General features: G+C 42.0%; 1 protein-coding gene across 1 annotated transcript in view; it reads left to right on the top strand.

Moving 5' to 3' along the window:
* LOC309554127 (A disintegrin and metalloproteinase with thrombospondin motifs 2-like) overlaps window positions 1-23286 on the top strand; it is a gene marked incomplete at its 5' end in the record, with an annotated part of 1497034 nt that overhangs the window by 803320 nt on the left and 670428 nt on the right. Inside the window, 2 exons of the mRNA XM_082255680.1 lie at window positions 2773-2906; window positions 17007-17130. Of these exons, the coding sequence (XP_082111806.1) occupies window positions 2773-2906; window positions 17007-17130 (258 nt within the window). The remainder of the gene's footprint in view (window positions 1-2772; window positions 2907-17006; window positions 17131-23286) is intronic.

Here is a 23286-nt window from a genome sequence, read left to right as displayed (position 1 = left end):
ATCCCTAATTTCATAAAATATTTGGGACTTTACATGAGACAAGCAGGTCATGCTATGGTCTCCATCCCTGTATATGAAAAAACTGGGGTCAAATTAGACTGCATCCACCAAAAACGCACGAAAATCGCACGGTGGGACTTTAAATGAAGCACCAGCCTGTAGGGGAGGTGCCTCCATCCCTAGTTACATAGACAATGTGGGCTATGTGGGACTTTAGATGAGACACCGGCAGGTATGCCCAGCGTCTCCATCCCTGTATCGGAAAAAACAAATTGAAAAGGATTAAAAGAGGTGCATGGAAGCCAGCCAGCCCCCAGTCTGATGTACTCACCCTCCAGTTTGCCACCAACCAAGTAGACCTGTCTCAATATACATAAAGAACAGGGGTTTCCATGCACCTCTTTTAATCCTTTTCAATTTGGTTTTTCCTTTCTGATATTGCTCCACTATTTTTCACTGCAGCTTTGGGGGATTTGGTGATCCTCTGCCCATCTTGACTTCTGAGAGAGACTGCCACTCTGAGAGGCTCTTTTTATACCCAATCATGTTGCCAATTGACCTAATAAGTTGCAAATTGGTCCTCCAGCTGTTCCTTATATGTACATTTAACTTTTCTGGCCTTATATTGCTACCTGTCCCAACTTTTTTGGAATGTGTAGCTCTCATGAAATTCAAAATGAGCTAATATTTGGCATGACATTTCAAAATGTCTCACTTTCAACTTTTGATATGCTATCTATATTATGTTGTGAATAAAGTATAAGTATGAGATTTGTAAATTAGTCCATTCCTTTTTTACTCACAATTTGTACAGTGTCCCAACTTTGTTTTTGAAATGGGTTTGTATATATACTGTGTATATATATATATATATATATATATATATATATATATACAGTGGTGATCGAAAGTTTGGACACCCCAGGTAAAAATTTGTATTGATGTGCATAAAGAAGCTAAGGAAAGATGGAAAAATCTCCAAAAGGCATCACATTACAGATTAGACATTCTTATAATATGTCAACAAAAGTTTGATTTTATTCCATCATTGACACTTTCAAAATTACAGAAAACAAAAAAATGGCGTCTGCAAAAGTTTGGGCACCCTGCAGAATTTATAGCATGCACTGCCCCCTTTGCAAGGCTGAGACCTGGCAGTGTCATGGATTGTTCTCAATCATCATCTGGGAAGACCAGGTGATGTCAATCTCAAAGGTTTTAAATGCCCAGACTCATCTGACCTTGCTCCAACAATCAGCACCATGGAATCTTCTAAGCAGTTGTCTAGAAAACTGAAACTGAAAATAGTTGAAGCTCACAAAGCTGGAGAAGGCTATAAGAAGATAGCAAAGCATTTTCAGATGTCAATATCCTCTGTTCGGAATGTAATTAAGAAATGGCAGTCATCAGGAACAGTGGAAGTTAAAGCACGATCTGGAAGACCAAGAAAAATATCAGACAGAACAGCTCGCAGGATTGTGAGAAAAACAATTCAAAACCCATGTTTGACTGCACGATACCTCCAGAAAGATCTGGCAGACACTGGAGTTGTGGTACACTATTCCACTATAAAGAGATACTTGTACAAATATGGTCTTCATGGAAGAGTCCTCAGAAGAAAACCTCTTCTACGTCCTCACCACAAAAATCAGCGTTTGAACTTTGCAAATGAACATATAGACAAGCCTGATGCATTTTGGAAACAAGTTCTGTGGACCGATGAGGTTAAAATTGCACTTTTTGGCCAGAATGAGCAAAGGTACGTTTGGAGAAGAAGGGGCACCGAATTTAATGAAAAGAACCTCTGTCCAACTGTTAAGCATGGGGGTGGATCAATCATGCTTTTGGGTTGTACTGCAGCCAGTGGCACAGGGAACATATCATGAGTAGAAGAAAAAATGGATTCAATAAAATTTCAGCAAATTTTGGATGGTAACTTGATGCCATCTGTGAAAAAGCTGAAGTTAAATAGAGGATGGCTTCTACAAATGGATAATGATCCTAAACACACCTCGAAATCCACTGGGGATTACATCAAGAGGCGTAAACTGAAGGTTTTGCCATGGCCTTCACAATCTCCTGACCTCAACATAATTGAAAATCTATGGATAGACCTTAAAAGAGCAGTGTGTGACAGACAGCCCAGAAATCTCCAAGAACTGGAAGACTTTTGTAAGGAAGAATGGGCAAAGATACCTCAAACAAGAATTGAAAGACTCTTGGCTGGCTACAAAAAGCGTTTACAAGCTGTGATACTTGCCAAAGGGGGCAGTACAAGATATTAACTCTACAGGGTGCCCAAACTTTTGCAGATGCCATTTTTTGTTTTCTGTTATTTTGAAAGTGTAAATGATGGAAATAAAATCCAACTTTTGTTGATATATTATAAGAATGTCTAATCTGTAATTTGATGCCTTTTTGAGTTTTTCACATCTTTCCTTGGCTTCTTTATGCACATTAATACAAATTTTTACCTGGGGTGCCCAAACTTTCGATCCCCACTGTGTATATATATATATATATATATATATATATATATGTATGTGTGTGTGTTATAAGAGAAACACCTTTTGATTTAAGAAGGCAATGTTGTAGATGTTAGTTAATAGTTGTTGTTTTAATTAAGGGCTTTTGGTTAATTTGTGCCAACGTCATCATAAACTACAGTAAATGGTTGGATGAATGGATTTAATAAAGACACATAACTCTGTTCACATATTTAGCAGGAGACCAAATTATCAATAGTCACCCTAAGTCTGTTTTGTCTTTTAGAAAAAGAAAGATGTCATCTTTACTGCCAGTCTAAAGAATGTGGAGATGTAGTATATATGAAACGACTAGCACATGATGGAACACAATGCTCATACAAAGATTCACACAATATTTGTGTTCGAGGGGAATGCCTGGTGAGTATTAACTACTTGAATTCCGGAAGGTTTTACCCTCTTCCTGACCAGAGCACTTTTTGTAATTTGGCACTGCGCTGCTTTAACTGGTAATTGTGCGGCCGGGCAACGCAGTATCCAAATAAAATTTGCATCCTTTTTTCCCCACAAATAGAGTGTAGCACTACCCCCGCAGGAGCCGCTTGAATTGGGTCCTCTGTTCTTACCTTGACATCTACAAAGACCTCTGTATCTCTGACACCTTGGGTATAGCCGTCAAGAGACACAAATTGACAAGGATTGGTAAATGCCTCAGGGTCACTTTGAAATGACACTCAAGACTTTGGAGTATGATTACAAGTTATATTAGGAATATGAATAGTCAAAAATAACAAGAAATCACAATGAAGTACACGTTTTAGAATGATCATAAATATATATCACAACAAGTTAACATAATAGACTACATAGAGAAAATGAATATAATTTCTTACACACCTACAATCACAGATGCTCTGGTGTTTGGAATGAAGCAACCGCATGTTTAAAAGAACCAAGCCAGGACAGGAGGGAGTGATCTGATTGAGATGGAGTGAGGAGCGAGGAAGCACACGCCCAGAGTTCTGCTACCCCGAGCTAGATACATGTCTTGCGGCTAGCAGCTTCAGATACTCACCCCTACAGGATGCCTCCAAAGTGGCAGCCCTCCTCGGGGCCTCCCGTGAAGATGGCTGCACGATCAGCAGACCTCCGTGGTCTCTTCACTGCGGTTCCCGGTGACCGGCTGGCTATAGAGAAGATGGTGGTGGATCGTGGTACCCCCCGTGCTTTGGGAATGGGGGGAGGACAACCCACTGGCTTTTCTCTAATAATTTAATCAACCCCCCTTTTTTTTTTTTTTGAAAATAATTTCCTACTAGACCCGGAAAACATAGAAATTATTTAAGACCAGGGGTTAATTGAATACATGTAGGAGGTTAGTTTTGTTGAAATGATTATGGGTGGTTATATAAGTTAAATCTCCCTTAAGGGGAAAAATCTAGAATCTATTGGACTCAGTTTCCACTATTGCGACTTGCAGTGCGACTTGACACATGTCGAGTCGCACAGCAGGTCAAAACCCATTATTTTCAATTAGGCCCGTTCTAACTGCTGCGACTTGAGTCGCAGCGACTTGTAAAAGGGTTTTGCGCTGCTCTTGGGCTGACTTTAGTGCGACTTGTCCCTCATAGAAGGGGGTCGCACTGGGGTCCCCAGAAGTGGCTGCAAACAAGTCGCACTACAGGGTCGCGCTAGAAGTAGTGCGGCTTTGTGCCCGCGGTAGTGGAGGCGTAGCCTCAATGGGCTGGGAATCCACCTTTTTTAAGATCGTAGGATATGCCTTTAAAATTTAATAGTTTTGGGGGAAGAAAAAAGAAAGGAAAGAAAGGGGGAAGAGCTCATCGCTCCCTCTATTCAGACACTACGTCCTGGTAGGTGGCACCGGTGGCAGGTTTTCCCCGGGGCCAGTTGAGTAGTCTTTTTTGTTATGGCTACAGGAAAACACAGCTTAGGCTTATTTTCCTTTAGTGGAGGTGAATTTTACCTCCCTTTTTTGTTTTTGTGTTTTTTTTTTTTTTTGTCTGCCCTTTTTTCTCCTCCCTTTCTTTTTTTTTTTGTTTTGTGGACCCCACAAGAGAGTGGAAAGGGTTGTCATATTCGGTATGGAACAATGCACCTCAAGGAACGATTCATTATCAAGAAAGGGATGAGGTATTGCCACTATTTAAGACTCTGTCAATTTTGCTATGGCTACCTCTTTAAGAGGAACCTCGTATAATGTACAAGGATTATGTTCCCCTAACAAACGGGGGAGGATGTGGCAGGAATTGCGGAATTTGCATTTTGATATCCTCTTTCTTCAAGACACGCACTTTACTGCTTCCTCCACCCCCCAGTTATCCACCAAAATGTTTTCCCAATGGTTTCATAGTGTCTCTCCAATCACTAAAGCAAGGGGGGTATCTATTGCGATACATAAACACTGTTCCTTTGCCCTGAAGGATTGCCTTCAGGATCCGGAAGGACGGTTTTTGTTTCTTAAAGGGACAATCAATGGTCAACTATATACTTTTGCAAATTTTTAAGCACCTGCCCCCTTCCTGACCTCCACGTTGCGGCGGTTTGTGGGGTTTAGGGAGGGCATGGTTGTACTGGGGGGGAATGGATCCAGAATTAGATTCCTCCTTGGGTAATTCCCCCTTATCCTTTAGAGCACGTAGACATCTTAAGAAAATGCTTAAATCAATGCATTTAGTGGACTGCTGGCGACTTTTTAATCAAAGTATTGCGCTGTCATGCAACCTTGTACCCAAACGAAATTTAAATCCTTTTTTTCCCACAAACAAAGCTTCCTTTTGGTGGTATTTGATCACCTCTGTGCTTTTCATTTTTTGCGATATTAATAAAAAAAGAGCGAAAATTTTGTGAAAAATTGACATTTTCTACTTTGACAATTAAAAAATATCCAATATATAAAATTTTTGGCATATTTAGGCCAAAATGTATTTAGCTACATGTCTTTGACAAAAAAATTCTCAATGAGCGTATTTTTAACTGCTTTAAGACCGGAAGATTTTACCCCATTCCTGACCAGGCTATATTTTGCGATTCAGCACTGTGTTACTTTAACGGACAATTGCGCGGCCGTGCGACGCTGAACCCAAATTAAATTTATGTCCTTTTCTTCCCCACAAGAAGAGCTTTCTTTTGGTGGTATTTGATCACCTGTGCGATTTTTAATTTTTGAAAAAAGAGTGACAATTTTGAAAAAAAAAAATATATTTTTTACATTCTGATATATAACATTCCCCAAAAAAATTTAAAAATCAAAATTTTTTACAATTTTGGCCAATTTGTTTTCTGCTACATATTTTACTAGTGCTACATATTACTAGTAATGGCGGTGATCTGCATTTTCTGTTACATATTACTAGTAATGGCGGTGATCTGCATTTTCTGCTACATATTACTAGTAATGGCGGTGATCTGCAATTTTTTTTGTGGGACTGCAACATTGCGGCGGACAGATCGGACACCAAACTGACATTTTTGACACTTTTGGGGGTACCAGTGACATTACTACAGTAATCAGTGCTATAAATATGCACTGTTACTGTAATAATGACACTGGCAGGGAAGGGGTTAACTTTATTGATGATCAAGGGGTTAAATGTATGCCTCATGCTTACTGACGTGTGTGGGGGGAGGGGATTGTGTGACACAGACACAGATCGCAGGTTCAGCTATGCTGAATCCTGTAATCTGTCACTGTCTGTCACATAGGAGATCTGCCCGCTTTGTTTACACAAGTGGGCGGATTTCCTCACTTGATCCACGATGATCGGGGAAGAGCGGCGGTGATCACCGCCTCTCCCCCCCTGGCCCGACTCCTGCTGTGTCTGAATACAGTGGGAGCGAGCCTCGGGCGCTGCGCACGCGCCGCTGAGAGGGGGCGGGATCCAGCGACGTAGGTCTACGTCGCTGGACGATAACGAGCCACTTTGCCGCAGTACCAGCTCAGTGAGCGGTCGGCAAGTGGTTAAAATTAGGGAAAGTTTGAATCCTAAGGCTGGCCATACACTATACAATTTTCTTCAACTTTCCTTTAGATTTACCAAAACCATGTAATATAGGGTCAAACCTACAAACTTTCAATTTGTATGCAATCAGGCAGGCCCTTGTACTACATAGTTTAAGGTAAATCTAAAGGAAATTGAATAAGAAAATTGTATAGTGTATGGCCAGCCTAAGTCCCCAAGGTACTACTTTATGTTCAACATATTTTTCAAAATATTTCCTATGCCAATATAAGCGGGTCTTTCTTTCAACCAATCTCTGGAGTTTAATGAAGTACCTATTAGCATCTATTGCAGATATTTCAGATTTTGTGCAAGTATTATGAACTTCAGTCAAAAGACCCTCCCAGGCTTCCCCACAGTAATTAGTAGGAAGATCATTACCACTCATTGAGTAGGCCATAACGATGTCCAGCAGTGTGCCTGATGCTCCGCACCAGCAGGGCCGTGTGGCCCTATAAATAAATATGTAAAAGAAAAAAGAGAAACGATACCCCCAATACAGGGGATACAATATGAGATACACCTTACATAGAAACAGATCAGATATACAAACAATTGAAACTAATCAAAATGAAAATGAAAAACTGGCTCCATCCACCAAAGAAGAATGGGTGTTTGATCCACCGTGCAAAAAATGTAGTTTTCTCCACTGCAAATGAACAACATAGGGCGACTGTGAATTTGGCATCAATAGAACAATGACTAAGTTGCCTAGAGTCACTTACAGTGAGGAGGCTGAGTGGCAAAGTGTCCAGCAAGGGGTTAATTATCAGGAGTATATATAAGGATGTATCTCAGTTGTTCATCAAAGGATAGTTGGTGGTGCTTTTAGGAGGCATAGTGCAGTTTGTCCTACAATGAATTTCACTACAGGGTCAGTGTGACACAAAGGATTAATATTCCACTCGCCAACAGCACAGTATTTGTAGCAGCAGGTCTTCTTTAGTGATGAACGGGGGCCCCCTTTAAGATGAAACGATTCCAGGTGTACCTGCAGTATTCAGGCAGCAATACCTCTGCGATAGAGCAACAGCCTTTAGATAGACTCAGCAGCATCACAGCAGAAATCAGCAAGTCTAGATATCCAGCACTAGGCCTCAGGATGATCACTGGCTCCTGCACACGGTGAGATGGACGCAGACTTGTTTTGGCAGATGGCAGCAGCTTCACCAGTTCTCCAGAACTGACAGGTACTTTCTCTACTGTATAGCACAATCTTCTCCTTGATCTTTCTCCCTGTCTCTCTCCCAGACAGTGCCTGCACTTCCTCCCACACCATTCTCCTTTCCCAGACTCCCCTCTGGCTTCCCGGATTTTCTAATTTATAAAACCCCACCCATACAACAGCAGGCTGGTCTTTGAAGTCATTTTGGGTTGGTTTAACATTGTAGTTCATTCTGGCTGGAACTACAACTCCCCAAATGCAATCTTCTTAACTGATGAAATAATCCAAGTTCATAAAGAGCTCCATCTTGTGGCAGAAAAAAATAATTTATTGTAATAAAGATTAACTATGACAATGCATTAGTAAACTTGCACATTTTAGTTACAATGAGCATTGTGTAAGGGTTTGGCTCGGTAGCGGGTGTGGGTGACCCCTTGGGTGGGTTCGCTACACAGAGAGACAGCCGAGGAGTGGTTGAAAACAATGGTCTATGGTTTATTCTTCCAATTTGCTGGAAACAAGTGCAAGCATCCAAACAGCATAAATCAAACAAACATAAAATAAACCCTGGCCACTTGGGGCATCTACCTTCACAACACAGGAAACTACCTATGGAGTCTGTCCCAACCTACTGCTGGGCAGACACTGCTGGTCGGTCATACAGCAGAAAACCAATAGTCTTTTTGTTTTCTTTTCACACAAAAAAAGTCAACACCACCTCACCTTCAGAAGTCTTTCTCAGCTCACTGCTCTCCTTAACGCACAAAGCCTCAGGAGGCAGCAATCAGTAGTCATCCTCTGGATAACTTATAGAGGCCTTAATGGCCTCATTCTGAATAGCTGAAGCTTTCCAACGTCCTTAAACCTTTCTGGCTACCTCCGCAGCCGACACCTGATAATAATTGGTGAATTGTCTAAACAAGGCAGAAATGTATCTCCCGTCTGTGACAACACCCACAGATTTACCTGACTTCCTGTCACAATTGTTACAAGAACTTTCTTTTGGTGGTATTTGGTCACCACTGGGATTTTTATTTTTTGCAAAAACGTAAAAAAAAATGATATATTCTACTTTTTGGTATAAAAAATATCTAATAAACTCAATTTTTGTCATACATTTAAGCCAAAATATATTCAGCTACATGTCTTTGTAAAAAAAAAAAAAACAATAAGTGTATATTTATTGATTTGCACAAATGTTATAGCGTCTACAAACGATGGTATTTTTACTGGAATTTACGCAGCTTTTAGTTTTTGACTGCCTATCTCATTTTTTAAATTCAGTGCTAAAATGGTAGGGCAGTACAACCCCCCCCCCCCCCCAAATGACCCCTTTTTGTAAAAAGGACACCCCAAGGAATTTGTTGAGCCCATTGAATATATAATTTTTTTGTCACAAGTGATTGAAAAATTACAAAACAAATAATAATTTGTTTACACAAAGTTGTCACTGAAAATATATTGCTCACACATGCCATGGGTATATGTAAAATTACACCCCAAGTACATTCGGCTGCTTCTCCTGAGTCCGCTGACGAAGTCCCGATTGGACAAGACACGTACGGGAGGTGGAGCCGCCTGTCACCTGCTGCCATCCTCATTCTATCGTGGAGTCGGTAGCCGCAGCATGTGTATCCGCACCGCTTGCGCCATCCGAAAGGCTTATTTATGCTGAAGTTTTACCATCTCTATGTGAGTGTATTTTTAATAAAAATATTTAAACGGAGAGCACTTAGATCTTGCCCCTATTCTTTATATGTCATATGGGTATGGCCAGAGTGTGTACTCTGTGAGGAGGTCCTTTGTTATCTGGAAGTGGCTGCCTGGATCCTGTTGTGGAAGTCCCTCTGCCTAGTTCCTGTCATCTGGATATGTTTATTCAGACGCTTATTCATTGATCCAAGGTGAGCGTGGTGTATATCTCACCGGTGGAGGGTTCTTTTGGTTTCCATCTCCTTATGCACCTTATGGACCTCTTGGGATCCTTTGGACTTTTATCATACTAATCATACTATAATATTATTGCGCTGCACTTTATGGTTTATGTATTATTTTCGATAATGGTGATTTATCTGTAGTGTTCAACCTGCAATTCTTAGGATTTTTGTTACCTTTCCTGTTTGCGCTGATTGTCTGTCTTTATCAACAAATGAGTTCTGCAAAATACTTACCATGCCTCTTAGCAATTACCTTGGGTTAACTACTTTCAGAAAAGGGCCTCTGAAACTGTGATAGGTAGTGAGGAAGTGAAATGAGCAATTTACACCCTTAGAAAGCCTTAAGGCAGTGATTGGTTTTCGGGGTCCTGTACGTGGCTAGACTGCCAAAAAGTCTCAAACATGTGGTATCTCCATACTCAGAAGCAGCCGAATGTATTTTAGGGTGTGATTTCACATATACCCATGGCATGTTTGAGCAATATATAATTTAAGTGACAACATTATGTAAAAAAAAAAAAAAGTAATTTTTCAGAAACTTGTGGCAAAACATAAAATATTCCATAGAGTCTCTGCTCAAATTGACGCCATCTACCTTTTCGGATCATATCCCAATTCACCTGACCCTTCGAATAGACCCAACGCACACGAGTCCACCTTCTTGAAGGCTCAATGAAGCTTTACTACAGTCCCCAGTATCTTGTACTGCGCTACAGACTGCATTGTCTAACTACTTTGCCACCAACAGCGACTCAGTTGACAATCCCCTTATTCTTTTGGAGGCGCATAAACCGGTGGTGAGAGGGTTACTAATACAAATAGGATCACAACTCAAACGTGAGCACTCTAGGCTTACTGACAGTCTTCTGGCAAAGGTGTAGTTGCTAGTGTGTGCTCAAAAAGCTACTCTGGCGTGTTCCACCTATCAGGACCTGATCAAGGTCTGTGAGGAATTGCGGTTAGGGTTGAGAGAACCCGGACTGTATTGTTCGGGTTCGTACCAGACTTTTGGGTATTCGGTACCCGGACCCGAACCCGAACATTTCACTGTATGTTCGGGTACTGTCCGTTGTTCGGTAACGTTATTTGATGTTTTGGAAAAGTTTTAATGGCGCGGTTTCAACAGGTGCAAGGCAGCCTATCAGCAAGCGTCTAACTAGTGTGCCCTAGAAGCCATCACAGCCATGCCTAGCGCCGCGCGTCACTTTGCTATAACTATACTAGGGAGAGGTTCCTGCTGCTTTTGCTGAGGGAGAGATTACTGTAGGGTCAGGCTGGAGCTTGCTTTGAGGGAAAGCATAGGAAGAATCTTCTTTAATCAGACAGCGATCTACATTGATTTGATTGTGTGGGGTTGCAGTGTACAATCTTTTTGCCCGTAGGGAGAGATAGGAGATTACTGTAGGGTCAGGCTGGAGATTGCTTTGAGGGAAAGCATAAAAACAATCTGGTTTAATCAGACAGCGATCTACATTGATTTGATTGTGTGGGGGTGCAGTGCACGATCTTTATGCCCTGACCTGAGCCCAGTGAGGAGGAGAAAGGAGAAAAAAAAAAAACTTTTATCAGTCTGTTAGGTGGGCGGCGTGCGGTGCTGCACACTTAATGCAAGCTCAGTGCATATGTGTCTGCTTAATCTACATTTAAAAAAGAAAAAAAAAATGTTTCCTTCATATTTAACTTTGACATACAGTGTTTAGACAGACACTGCTTTTCTAAACTGCTCTTCAAAAGGCACCAATGTAAGGGGAAAATAATTATTATTCAGTATTTAGGGGAAAAAAAATTTCAGTTTTTCATTGAAATGTTTTTTTTTTTTTTTTTTTTTTTTTATTCAATAGCGGAATAGAACAACAACAGTATCCAACCTGTTAGGCGTGAGGTGTGTAGCGGCCATTTCCTGCAAGCTCAGTGCATATGTGTCTGCTTAGTCTGCATTTAAAAAAGAAAAAAACTTTTTTCCTTCATATTTTACTGTGAAAAAAAAGTTAATTGCAGCCCTGTCTGCATATGTTACAGTGACATACACACATTGCATACTGTTGTATTGCACATTGCAATAAAAACCCATTTAGGGCAAAAAAAAGTTAATTGCGGTCTTGTCTGCAACTCTGCATATGTTACAGTAAGATACACCCATTGCATAATGTTGTATTCCGCTTATCAATAAGAATTCATTTAGGGGAAAAAAAAGTTAATTGCGGCCTAGGCCTAGGCTGCATATGTTACAGTGACATACACCCATTGCATATTGTTTTATTGCGCATTGCAATAAAAAACAATTTAGGGGGAAAAAAAGTTTTTTGCGGCCCTGTCAGCATATTTTACAGTGACATACACCCATTGTATACTGTTGTATTGCGCATTGCAATAAAAACCTATTTAGGGGGAAAAAAGTTTATTGCAGCCCTGTCTGTATATGTTACAGTGACATACACCCATTGCATACTGTTGTATTCCGCTTATCAGTAAAAACCCATTTAGGGGAAGATCCAAAATTCGATAAGAGGAGAAGGTCAAATAAGGGACGTGGCCTAGGCGTGGTGTTGCTGGTGGAGCTCATGTTGCAAGGAGAGGACGTGGTCGGTCTGTGCCAGCTACACGCACAGGTGAAACACCTTTCTCAGCTGCGAGTAGGCGACAGAACCTGCAGCAGTATTTGGCAGGGCCTAATGTGCCTCTACAAATGTTGAGGCCAGAACAAGTACAGGCGATAGTAGATTGGGTTGCTGACATTGCCTCCACTTCCTTCACATTGTCTCCCACCCAGTCTTCTGCTGAAAGGTCAGAGTTGGCATCTGCAGCTGATGTCCATCAATCTTTCACCTCACCCTCTTGCAAATCAGCCAAGCAGCAACCCCAAGTCATGCAGCAGTCATGGATACGTGGACCAGTAAGCACGGTCAGGGACGTTATATCTCCCTAACAGCACACTGGGTAAATGCAGTGGCGGCTGGGCCTGAGGCGCATAGCAGTTTGGCGCATGTCCTTCCACCACCGAGGATTGCAGGGCACTTCAGTTTGCCTCCTGTTCCTAACTCCTCCTACTCCGCTTCCTCATCCTCTACCGCCTCCTTTTCCGGTCAGCGTAACACCTTCACCACCAACTTCCCCACAGCCAGGGGTAAACGACAGCAGGCAGTTTTAAAACTTGCCTGATTGGGTGAAAATCCACACACCGCGCAGGAGTTGTGGAGGGGCATTGAACTGCAGACCGCTGAGTGGTTGCTGCCAGTGAGCCTCAAGCCCGGCCTGGTGGTGTGCGATAACGGGCGAAATCTCATAGCAGCTCTGGGCCTAGCCGGTTTGACACACATCCCTTGCCGGGCGCATGTGCTGAATTTGGTGGTGCAGAGGTTCCTTAGAAATGACCCCGATATGTCAGAGCTGCTGCAGAAAGTGCGGGCCGTCTGTGCGCACTTTCAGCGTTCTCACCCTGCTGCTGCTCGCCTGTCAGCGCTGCAGCGTAACTTTGGCCTTCCCACTCACCGCCTCATATGTGACGTGCCCACAAGGTGGAACTCCACCTTGCACATGCTGGCCAGACTGTGCGAGCAGCAGCAGGCCATAGTGGAGTTTCAGCTGCAGCACGCATGCGTAAGTCGCTCTGCGGAACAGCACCACTTCACCACCAATAACTGGGCCACCATGCGAGAACTGTGTGCCTTGTTGCGCTGTTTTGAGTACTCCACCAACATGGCCAGTGCCGATGACGCCGTTCTCCGCTTAACTATCCCACTTCTATGCCTTCTTGAAAAAACACTTCGGGCGATGATGGAAGAAGATGTGGCACAGGAGGAGGTATCATTTCCAAGGCTTTCAGGGCAGTCATTCGCAAGTGGTTCAGAGGGTGGGTTCCTGCACCCACAAACGCCAGGGACACAATTGTCCAGCAGGGGCACAGTTCTGGAGGATGACAAGGATGAAGAGGAGGAGATGGAGGAGGATATGGGACCATGTTCACAGCAGGGTGGCCCCCAGGCCAGCTCATGGCCATCACTGGTGCGTGGCTAAGGGGATACGGAGGACACAGAGGATACACCTCCCACAGAGGACAGCTTTTCGTTGCCTCTGGGCAGCCTGGCACACATGAGTGATTACATGCTGCAGTGTCTCCGCAACGACCACCGGGTTTCCCACATAGTAGCTTGTGCTAATTACTGGGTGGCCACACTGCTGGATCCCAGTTACAAGGACAACGTACCGCCCTTAATTCCCTCACTGGAGCGTGATCGGAAGATGCGCACGCTGGTAGATGCGCTGCTGGTGGCATTCCCACCTGACAGCGGGGGCACAGTGGAAGCACAAGGCCAAGGCAGAGGAGGAGGAAGAGGTCCTCAATGCTGCCAGGGCACTGCCAGCACCTCAGAAGGCAGGGTTAGCATGGCCAAAATGTGGAAAAGCTTTGTCAGCACTCTACAACAAGCAGCAGCACCAGCAGCTGATATGGAACGTCTTAGCAGGAGGCAGCATTTCACTAACATGGTGGAGCAGTATGTGTGCACGCGCCTAGACGTACTGAATGACGGGTCTGCCCCCTTCAAATTCTGGGTCTCCAAGTTGGGCACATGGCCTGAGCTTGTCCTTTACGCCTTGGAGGTGCTGGCCTGCCCTGCAGCCAGTGTATTATCTGAACGGGTATTTAGCATGGCTGGGGGCGTTATCACAGACAAGCGCAGCCGCCTGTCCGGAGCCAATGTGGACAAGCTCACGTTCATTAAAATGAACCAGGCATGTATCCCACAGGAGTTGTCCGTACCTTGTGCAGAATAGACATGTATATCGGCCTTACCCAGCCATTGTTGCATTTGATCTTTCTTACTCTTTTGGGGTGTACCCGAATTTAAAAAATGTTTTTATTAAAAACCACAACCTGTGTTGGCTACCTAGTCCTTTTCCTCCACTGCCGCCGCCGCTTCCACCTACACCGCCATATCCACCGCCACCTCAACCTCCTACTCCATATGGGCCTCGTCCTCCTCCTACATCATTCAAGATGATTATATTTTATTTTTATGTTTTTTCTGTTATTTTAAGTTATTTCCCTATCCACATTTGTTTGCAGAGCACTTGCCATGCTCTTAAGATGAGTTTGCTGCCATTTGCAGCACTCTAGCCCTTTCCATGTTTGTTTTAAAGCCATTTTAGTGCTCAAAAGTTCGGGTCTCCATTGACTTCAATGGGGTTCGGGATAAAGTTCGGGTTAAGTCCGGTTCACGAACCCGGACTTTTTTTTCAAGTTCGGCCGAACCCGGACATCCAGGTGTTCGCTCAACTCTAATTGCGGTCTCTTCCATTTCACAAGACAAAACAGAAATTGGTGTGAGCGCTGCGAACTATGTTCAAATTCTCTAATAAGCCTGGAACATTCCTAGCCAGTGCTATCCAGGGACCTCGCACCAGAACTTTCATCTCTTCAATTACAACCACTGGAGGGAGGAAGTTGACCTCTTTGAGGGATATGGCAGAGGAATTCCGCTACTTTTTTGAAGGATCTTTACAGCCTTGGAAAGGCAACTACTTTGGCACCACCTCATCCAACTTTTGCATCTATTCAGTCCTATATAAGATCATCAGGTATGCCTTCCTTACCGCTCGAGGAGAGAAAGGAACTTGAGAAACCTATTACTGTGGAAGAATTGGGACTGGCATTGGCAAACTCCAAACCCAAGAAGGCCCGGGGCCGGATGGTCTCACCCCAATATATTACAAGACCTTTTATGAAATCCTCTCACACCACTTAGTTACGGCCCTTAACTCGATCAAGGATGGTCAACCAATGCCAGTTGACTCTCTTACAATGTAAATCTCTCTGATTCCCAAGGAGGGTAAGGACCCATCCAAGTGTGGTAACTAAGATCCGCGTTCAAGAGAGCAATGGGACGGTAAAGTATTTGTAAGAATTCTGGCTGACAGACTACTCCAACATATTTCCCATCTGATCCACAGTGACCAAGTGGGTTTCATCCCTTTAAGGGAACCCTGCGATAATACCATATGGGTCCTCAATTTAAATAATGCAGCCAGATGCACCCAATCCCCCCTTCTCCTGTTATCTACGGATGCAGAGAAGGATTTTGATAGAGTTCAGTGGCAGTTTATTCGGGCTATTCTGACCCACAAAGGGCTGATATCATCCATGATGTCCTTGATACTCTCCCTCTACTCCCGTCCCACTGCAGCACTCAAAGTCAAATAAATCCTCTCTACCCTTTAGCCAACATCCCTCAGTTGGATCCTTAACTTATCAATGGAAACTTTTTACTGGTTAGAGTACCTGGGCCTTTCTCATTGCAAGGTGGACTTTCTCATTTCTGTCACCTCTATGGGGATAGTCTCTAAGAAAGCGGTCTTAACCTATAAGGGGCCTCTACACACGGAAAAGATTGTTTTTAGGCCTAATTCTCTCTCCACTCCAAGGTGGTAACTTCCTCTCAATTTAACCAGGACTTTGTCTTTCCCTCATTATATCATGCTCCAAAAGTCCCAAGAAAAGGTCTCTCCACTGTCTTTACGTGATACTCGCTGTGGGAGTCTATCTATCCCACTGGTGGCTCCCTGCTTCTCACCCCCCCCCCCCCCCATTGCTAGGTGGATTATACAGGTTATGATTTCAAGTTTATGGTTTAAGGGATAGGGGGACTCCCTTCCCTGTTAAGGTGCACTCCAGCAGATCTGTTTGCATTTCATTAGCCTTTCAGCATGAGGCTTCTGTTTCTCAGGTTTTAAAGGCTGCGACCTGATTTCCTGTTCACACATTTGTTAAAGGAGAAGCATAGCCAAATCTGCACAGAAGTGCAGCTTTTTTCTACACTGCTGTGATCTGTTTTCGGAAGACAGCGGGCTAAATTGTGCTGTCAGCTGATGTCACTCAGCTGGTCTAGGCTTGGGAAAGATTCCGACTTTACAAACTGCTCTGAGTCTGTGGAGCCATTCTTAATTTATTTTTTATGTGAGCCTGTTGGCATTTGTTGGCTTGTTGGCCACTCCTCAGTTGAACTGCTTTTTGATGTCCCAAGGTAATGACTAAAGATACTGTGTCCTATACTGTATGACTAATAAATATGATTTTTTACATACCAGTAAATTTGTTTCATGGAGTACATTACTAGATATAGTTTTTATTACCTCACTATTGTTTGCTACAAAGCTAAGGCTAGCTGGAAATCAGAGTCCCCACAGCTTTCTCTTTTTTGGCAGTGTCTAATCACCCGAAGAAGGTTGCCTATAACCCATGATGACTAAAGATCCAGTTTCATGTACTCAAAGAAACAATTTTCGCTGGTTAGTCAAAAATCCTATTTTTACATATTTCCCTATCTACATCTAATGTAATTATGTAAAACTTTTTTTAGGTACTGTGTAGTTTACAATTTACAATTTTCTGTTTTGGTTTCAGAAAGTTGGTTGTGATAAAGTTATTGGCTCAACTAAAAAAGAAGACAAATGTGGGGTGTGTGGTGGTGACAACTCGCACTGCAAAATTGTAAAAGGAACTTTCACAAGAACACCAAGGAAACAAGGTAAACTAAGAAACAGCTATTTGTAATTATAATGTTTGAAAAGCACATCTGTCCTTTAAATGTCACATTTCTACAAAATAAGACAAGGACAATGGAACAATATGAGGGGTAATTTAATTTAAGAAAATACTTTCTTATTGTTTATTTCTGCTTTTATGGTTACACAAAAATAGTACTGTCCCATTTTTTAGCCTTTCTCTCATGAAAACTCGTAAAATTTACTTAGAATATTAGCATCTGTCATTTAACAAATGCAAATAGTATAATATATATATCTTATATCCTCGGAGTAATTTATTCATCAGGTACAAAGGTACAGTAAGTAAAGCATGAGCATCCCCAATCTTTCCCAGGTGTAGTATGATTAACATGTTAAGACACACGTAAAGTGTTTGTAAAGTCTCTTTTTTTTTTTTTTTTTTAAATAAAAACATGTTACACTTACTGTTTTTAAATTGTGACAGCGGGTGTAGGGAGGGTAACCCCACCCACTGCTCGGAGGGGGATTGAGGGGACACAAGCTGGAACATCTTACATTTTCCATCCTAAATGCAGGTGGAACATGTACATGTTCCAAAAGTGAACATAGCCTTTAACCACCTCAAGACTGGACTGTCTCACCCCCTTTGTGTCCGGGCCATTTTTCAGATTTCAGCAATGTCGCACTTTGGTAATTACATGCAACAGTGTACCAAAATTACATTTTTAGCAGTTTTTTAGACAGGTAGAACCTTTTTTTGGTGGTATTTTTTTTTTATCACCACTGGGTTTTTTTTTTATTTTTGCTATATAAACAAAAAATGATCAAAAATTTTGAAAAAAAAAAAAAAGTTTTTCTGAGTTTCAGTTATAAAATTTTGCAAATAAGTAATCTTTCTTCATAAATTTAGCCCAAAATGTATTCTGCTACATTTCTTTGAAAAAATAATAACACAAACCAGTGTATATTTTTTAATCTGTGTGAACTTTATAGAGTCTACAAACGATGGTATACATATTTGAAAATTCATCAGTCCTAATGTACTGACTATCTATCTCATTTCTTGAGGCCCTAAAATGCTAGTACATTTCAATTGACCATCCAAATGACCTCTTTTTGGAAAGTAGACAGTCTAAGGTATTCAGTATAGTTTTTGTCACAATTTTTTGGATTATAAAGTAATTAAATACAATTCGTTTTTTTTCACAAAGTTATCATTTTCTCACACAAAGCATAGGCAAATTTAAAGAAGCCCAAACTCTAAGGAGCACCTTTTGGCTTTCAAGGAGAATAAATTAGGCTTCTAATTTCCTATCATATTTCTTGAGTCCCTGAAGTGCCAGGACAGGAGAAACACCCACAAAATCACCCCAGGTATTTTCTGAAAGGCATAGTGAGTCTTTTGAAAATTAAATTTTTTGATAAAAGTTTTTAGAAAATGCAGAAAATATATATATATATATTTTTTTACACAAAGTTGTCAGTTAATGAGATCTTTCTATAACACACACCATAGGCATACTTAGAATTACACAAAACAAGAAGCACCCTGAGGCGTTCCAGCGGCACAAATTATGCATCCAATTTCATGACTACCTAGCACATTTTTAGAGGAAACCACAAAATAACATTTTGGAAAGCAAAGCCCCAGGGTATTTTTAAGAGGCATAGTGAGTCTTTTGAAGACTTCATTTTTTTCCAACATGTTTTTGAAAAATGCCAAAAGAAGATAAAAATACATTTTTTACACAATAATATCGTATCAACTTAGCCAGTCATGCCACACACCACACCCCAGAAAGTATATGGTAAAAAGTGGAAAGATGGGGCTTTTACAGTGTTGGCTCCCCATTCAGCAAAATAGTTCTACACAAATCTTAAAAACATTAGTTTATTATTATCCAAAACGATACAAAATACATTACTCATATCAATCAAAGTAGATAGAGTTACTATACAGTGGTGTATACATGTATTAGACACAATTCATAAAAAGAATCACCCTCCTTTCTCATACAATATTAAGAAGCTCCATTTCTCCCACAGATTCACTGTATATACAGTGTACCAATGTGTACGTAGGAGGATAGAGCTACCCCCGATGCGTTTTGCCTGTATGGCTTTTTCAGGGTTATTGCATAGAGAGGGTTCAATTGGGTGACTATAATGAGAAAAAGAAAAACATACTAATACACAGTTATATTTTATTCTATAGAACACAATTGAATCAAATACCACAATTGAATCAAATACCACAATTGAATCAAATACCACAATTGAATCAATTACCACAATTGAATCAAATACCAAAAGGCCGCCACTTCACTCCTTCCCTTGAGTAATGACATCTCCGGCAATCCAGTGGAGAACGTCAACCAGAAAGATGCTATTGCACATGTGCAGTAATGGCAGGATGTGCAGTTTCTGCCCACCTTTCTCCCGTCTCCTCCATTGCTATAGAGGGCAAGGGGAGACCGAGAAATCAGGAGGGTCGAATGTAATAACCACCACGTCCCACCACAAGCAGAGTCTATGGAACATAAATGCAGAGAGAGAAAAAAAGAGGGATGAGCCCACACATTCCTTAAAAAAAAAAGTTCCATGTTAAACCCTAACATCACCTGCCATCTTGTAGTCATAAAGCAAACTACAAAGACCACAAAATCCATAGATTTTAGATGCAATATACACTGATAAATACCCAGCAATAACGCTAAGAGGATCATCCGAATAGAAAACAGAGAAAAGAAGAAAAGGATAAAGAAAAAGGGGAAAAAAAGAGAGTGGGAGGGAAGGAGGCAAACCATCTGCATATGAATACTCATGACAAAGCTTACACCTTCCAAATCCAACAACACAAGCAAGGTGAGCCACCTCCCCCCCCCCCTCTCTTTCTTCCCATCTCTTCAAGGCAAAATTCTCAAATGGTTACTATATCCACCGTCCCTCTTTCCAAATAAGAATAAAGAGGGATAGTCTTCATTGAAATAAACTGGAAAAATCAATTAAACAAATAAATGCAATATATTAGTTAATTAACTCTTCAGGTATCATCCCTAACCGAGACAGACAAGTCCGGTTCCATCAAGGTGTTAAAAAGAAAGGATTATTTTAGAGAGTGCGTACTAGACAATACAAGCATGTATCCATTGCATTTCCAGCTGTAACAGTCGTTTGTCAAAATCTACACCTCTTGGAGATCTCCTTACATGTTCCAAAGCAAAGAATTTCATATGGTTCGACTGGGAATTGTGGTATAATTTGATATAGCGACTAATAGCTGATTCCATCGGGCCATTTTTTATCTCCTATACATAGTCCCGAATACGCTTATGGAATGGTCTTTTTGTTTTTCCTACATAGATTCCATGTAGTAAACAACTCCCTTCGTACGGCAATCGATCCATTCACGGGGGGATCACACTTGGCCATTCAGTAAACATATTTTTTCATTTATCCAATTTCAACTACAATAATTACAACTGCCACATATAGCGGTGCCTCTTTTTTGGTCACCCTGCAAAGGTGGGTGTCCACCTGTTAATGGCTCTGGGTTAAATGGTCACGTAACAATTTGGCCCTACGATAGGTTATTTGGGCCTATCCCCTATATATCTTGTCACTATTGGATCATCCTTAAGTAGGTACCAATGTCATGACAAGATATTCTCTACCTATGCATGATTTCGAGAGAAGCGTAAAATAATGCGTGTAGGTTCTTTAGTCTTGAGTTTATGGCAAGTATACAGAAGGGAATCACGTGATCTTAATTTAGTTTTGTTATAAGCTTTCTTAAGGCATTTTTTGCTATACCCCCTGTCTAGAAGGCGATTTTGTAACAACTTTGCCTGATGGAGATATTCCTCCTCTCTACTACTACTACTACTCCTCTCTTTCCACTTTTTACTGTTACCATTTTTTACACAAGGTTGACAATTTAGGATATTTCTCAAACACAGCATAGGCATACTTAATGTTACACTCCAAAACAAATTCTGTTACTCCTCCCAAGTATGACAATACCACAAGTATGGGACTTTTTCAATGTTTGGACCGATCATGCACTGGACATTGTGTATCACACAAAACAAGCAATTGTTTCAAAACCAGTGTACTGTAATAGTTGCCTCTGTATGAGTGGTCAGAGAATAAAGCTAAGTGTAGTGTCACCTATAGCAGTCCACATTCCTATAAGCTAAGCAAACCTAGCCTACTGGTATGTACCTGCTCCCAGGAATGCCATGTTCACTGTCCAAGAAGTACATAAAGGAACTTTTGTGGTAAAGGTCTCCTGGAAAGGAGTGGTGCAGTCTTTAGGGGATGATTGAAACTGGTGTGTCGCAGGAACATAGTCAGTTGGATGTGCAGATGGGTAAGTTCAGGCAGTAGTCAGAGACATAGGTCCACAAACAGGCAAAGGAAAAGTCCAGACAGCAAGCAGAAGCATGGTCAATAAAGAGGCCATGATTGGTACAGGCGGCAGGCAGAGGCAACACTGCACTGGTGTAACTGCACTGGTGATCAGACTGCAGTGGTCTGATGACAGTGAAACCTGTGTAGTGGTGATCAGAAACATTGTTGCTGGCTTACACTGGACTGGGGACTAGTGTGACAGCATTTAGGAACACTGCTGCTGACTGGTCTGGTGTGGTGACAATCAGGAACACTGTTGCTGCCTTACACTGGTGATGAAAAAGAACACTGTTGCTGCTCTCTAAATAGTGAAACTATGGCCATATACAAAGGAAATGTATTTTTTGCAACCATAGGAGGGGGGATGAGGGGGGTGAAGCTGTCCCTGCAGGAGAAGACCATGATTATTGCTAGCAACTATGCCAGCTATTTGCAATAATTACATGTAAATCATTCGAACAACTTGGGTACATTCAGCCTGCCCATACTTTATTTGATTCTAACTGTCTATGGCCGACTTATGACTGGTGTGGCTGTGATCATAGACACTGGGACTGGTGTAACTGTGATCAAGGACACTTACTGGTGTGGCAGTGACCAGAGACACTGTAACTGGTGTGGCATTAATAAGGAACAATATGACTAGTGTGGCGGGGATTAGGGACAATACAACTGTATTGGTGATCAGGAACACTGTAACTGGTGTGGAGGTGATCAGGAACACTGTGACTGGTGTAGACATAATTAGGAACAATATTACTTGGGTAGCAGGGATCAAGGACACTGGGACTGGTGGGGTGGGGATCAGAGAGGCTGTGACTGGTGTGGTGGTGATCAGGGACTCTGTTACTGGTGTGGCAGTGATTAGGGACACTGTAAGTGGGTGGCAGTAATCGGAGACATTGACTGTTGAGGTGGTGATTAGGGATACTGACTGGGAGCGCTGGTCTGGTGACATTGTACTGCTGTGGTGGTGATCAGAGACAATGGCAGGTGGCACTGACTTTAAGTGTTATCAGAGCAATTCCTTGCACATGAACACTGCTACAACAATTCACTATAGTGACAATGCACTTGGTGATAAAATGTAAAAAAAAAAAGAAAAGAAAGTGTGTCACTGTATTGCTCTGGGGGTGATTGGGATTTTTTTTATTTACGCTATGATTTTTAAATTATTGTCACTGTCACAATCTGAAAATTGGAACACCTAGGACTGTAAAACTCTGGGTCTAGTGGGGCAGTAGGAATGACTAAATGGGTGTGCCAGGGTACGTGTCCTAGAAGATGCAGGAGCAGTGTGACTGCACACAAATGGAGGTGTGTCGGAGTCGCATGATGTAAGGAGCTGCCTGGTCTTCACCAGAGCCACTGGAGGTGTGGATCAGGGTTGCTGCTCTCCAACACACCTGTGCAGGCACAGTCCTAGCAAATAGCACACAGGAAGAACTAAGCGTACACACTGAATACAAGGTACTAAGAAAAGACCACGGCAGCAAGCTAAGAAGAGACACTAGGGGGCAGAGACAGGGAACAAGAGTGAAGCACAGAAGAGCAGGGGAAGCTGGTAAAAAGTGCAGAGAGAGATGGACCTGAGGGGAAGGAAGCAAAATTAAGAAACAATGCTGTGCAGAGCCCTCACAGCAACAGAAAGGGATATACAGATAGACACCTAAGGGAATAGGAGTGCAGCAAGAAAGAAAACACTGAGAACAGGGACAAGACTTAACAAACACACAGAATACAAGTGGACTAAAGGAACAGTA

Source organism: Pelophylax lessonae (assembly GCF_965119305.1).
Source record: "Pelophylax lessonae genome assembly, chromosome: 4".
NCBI lineage: Eukaryota > Metazoa > Chordata > Amphibia > Anura > Ranidae > Pelophylax > Pelophylax lessonae.
Note: the sequence above shows the minus strand (reverse complement) of the source record. Positions and strands in the feature narration are given on the sequence as shown.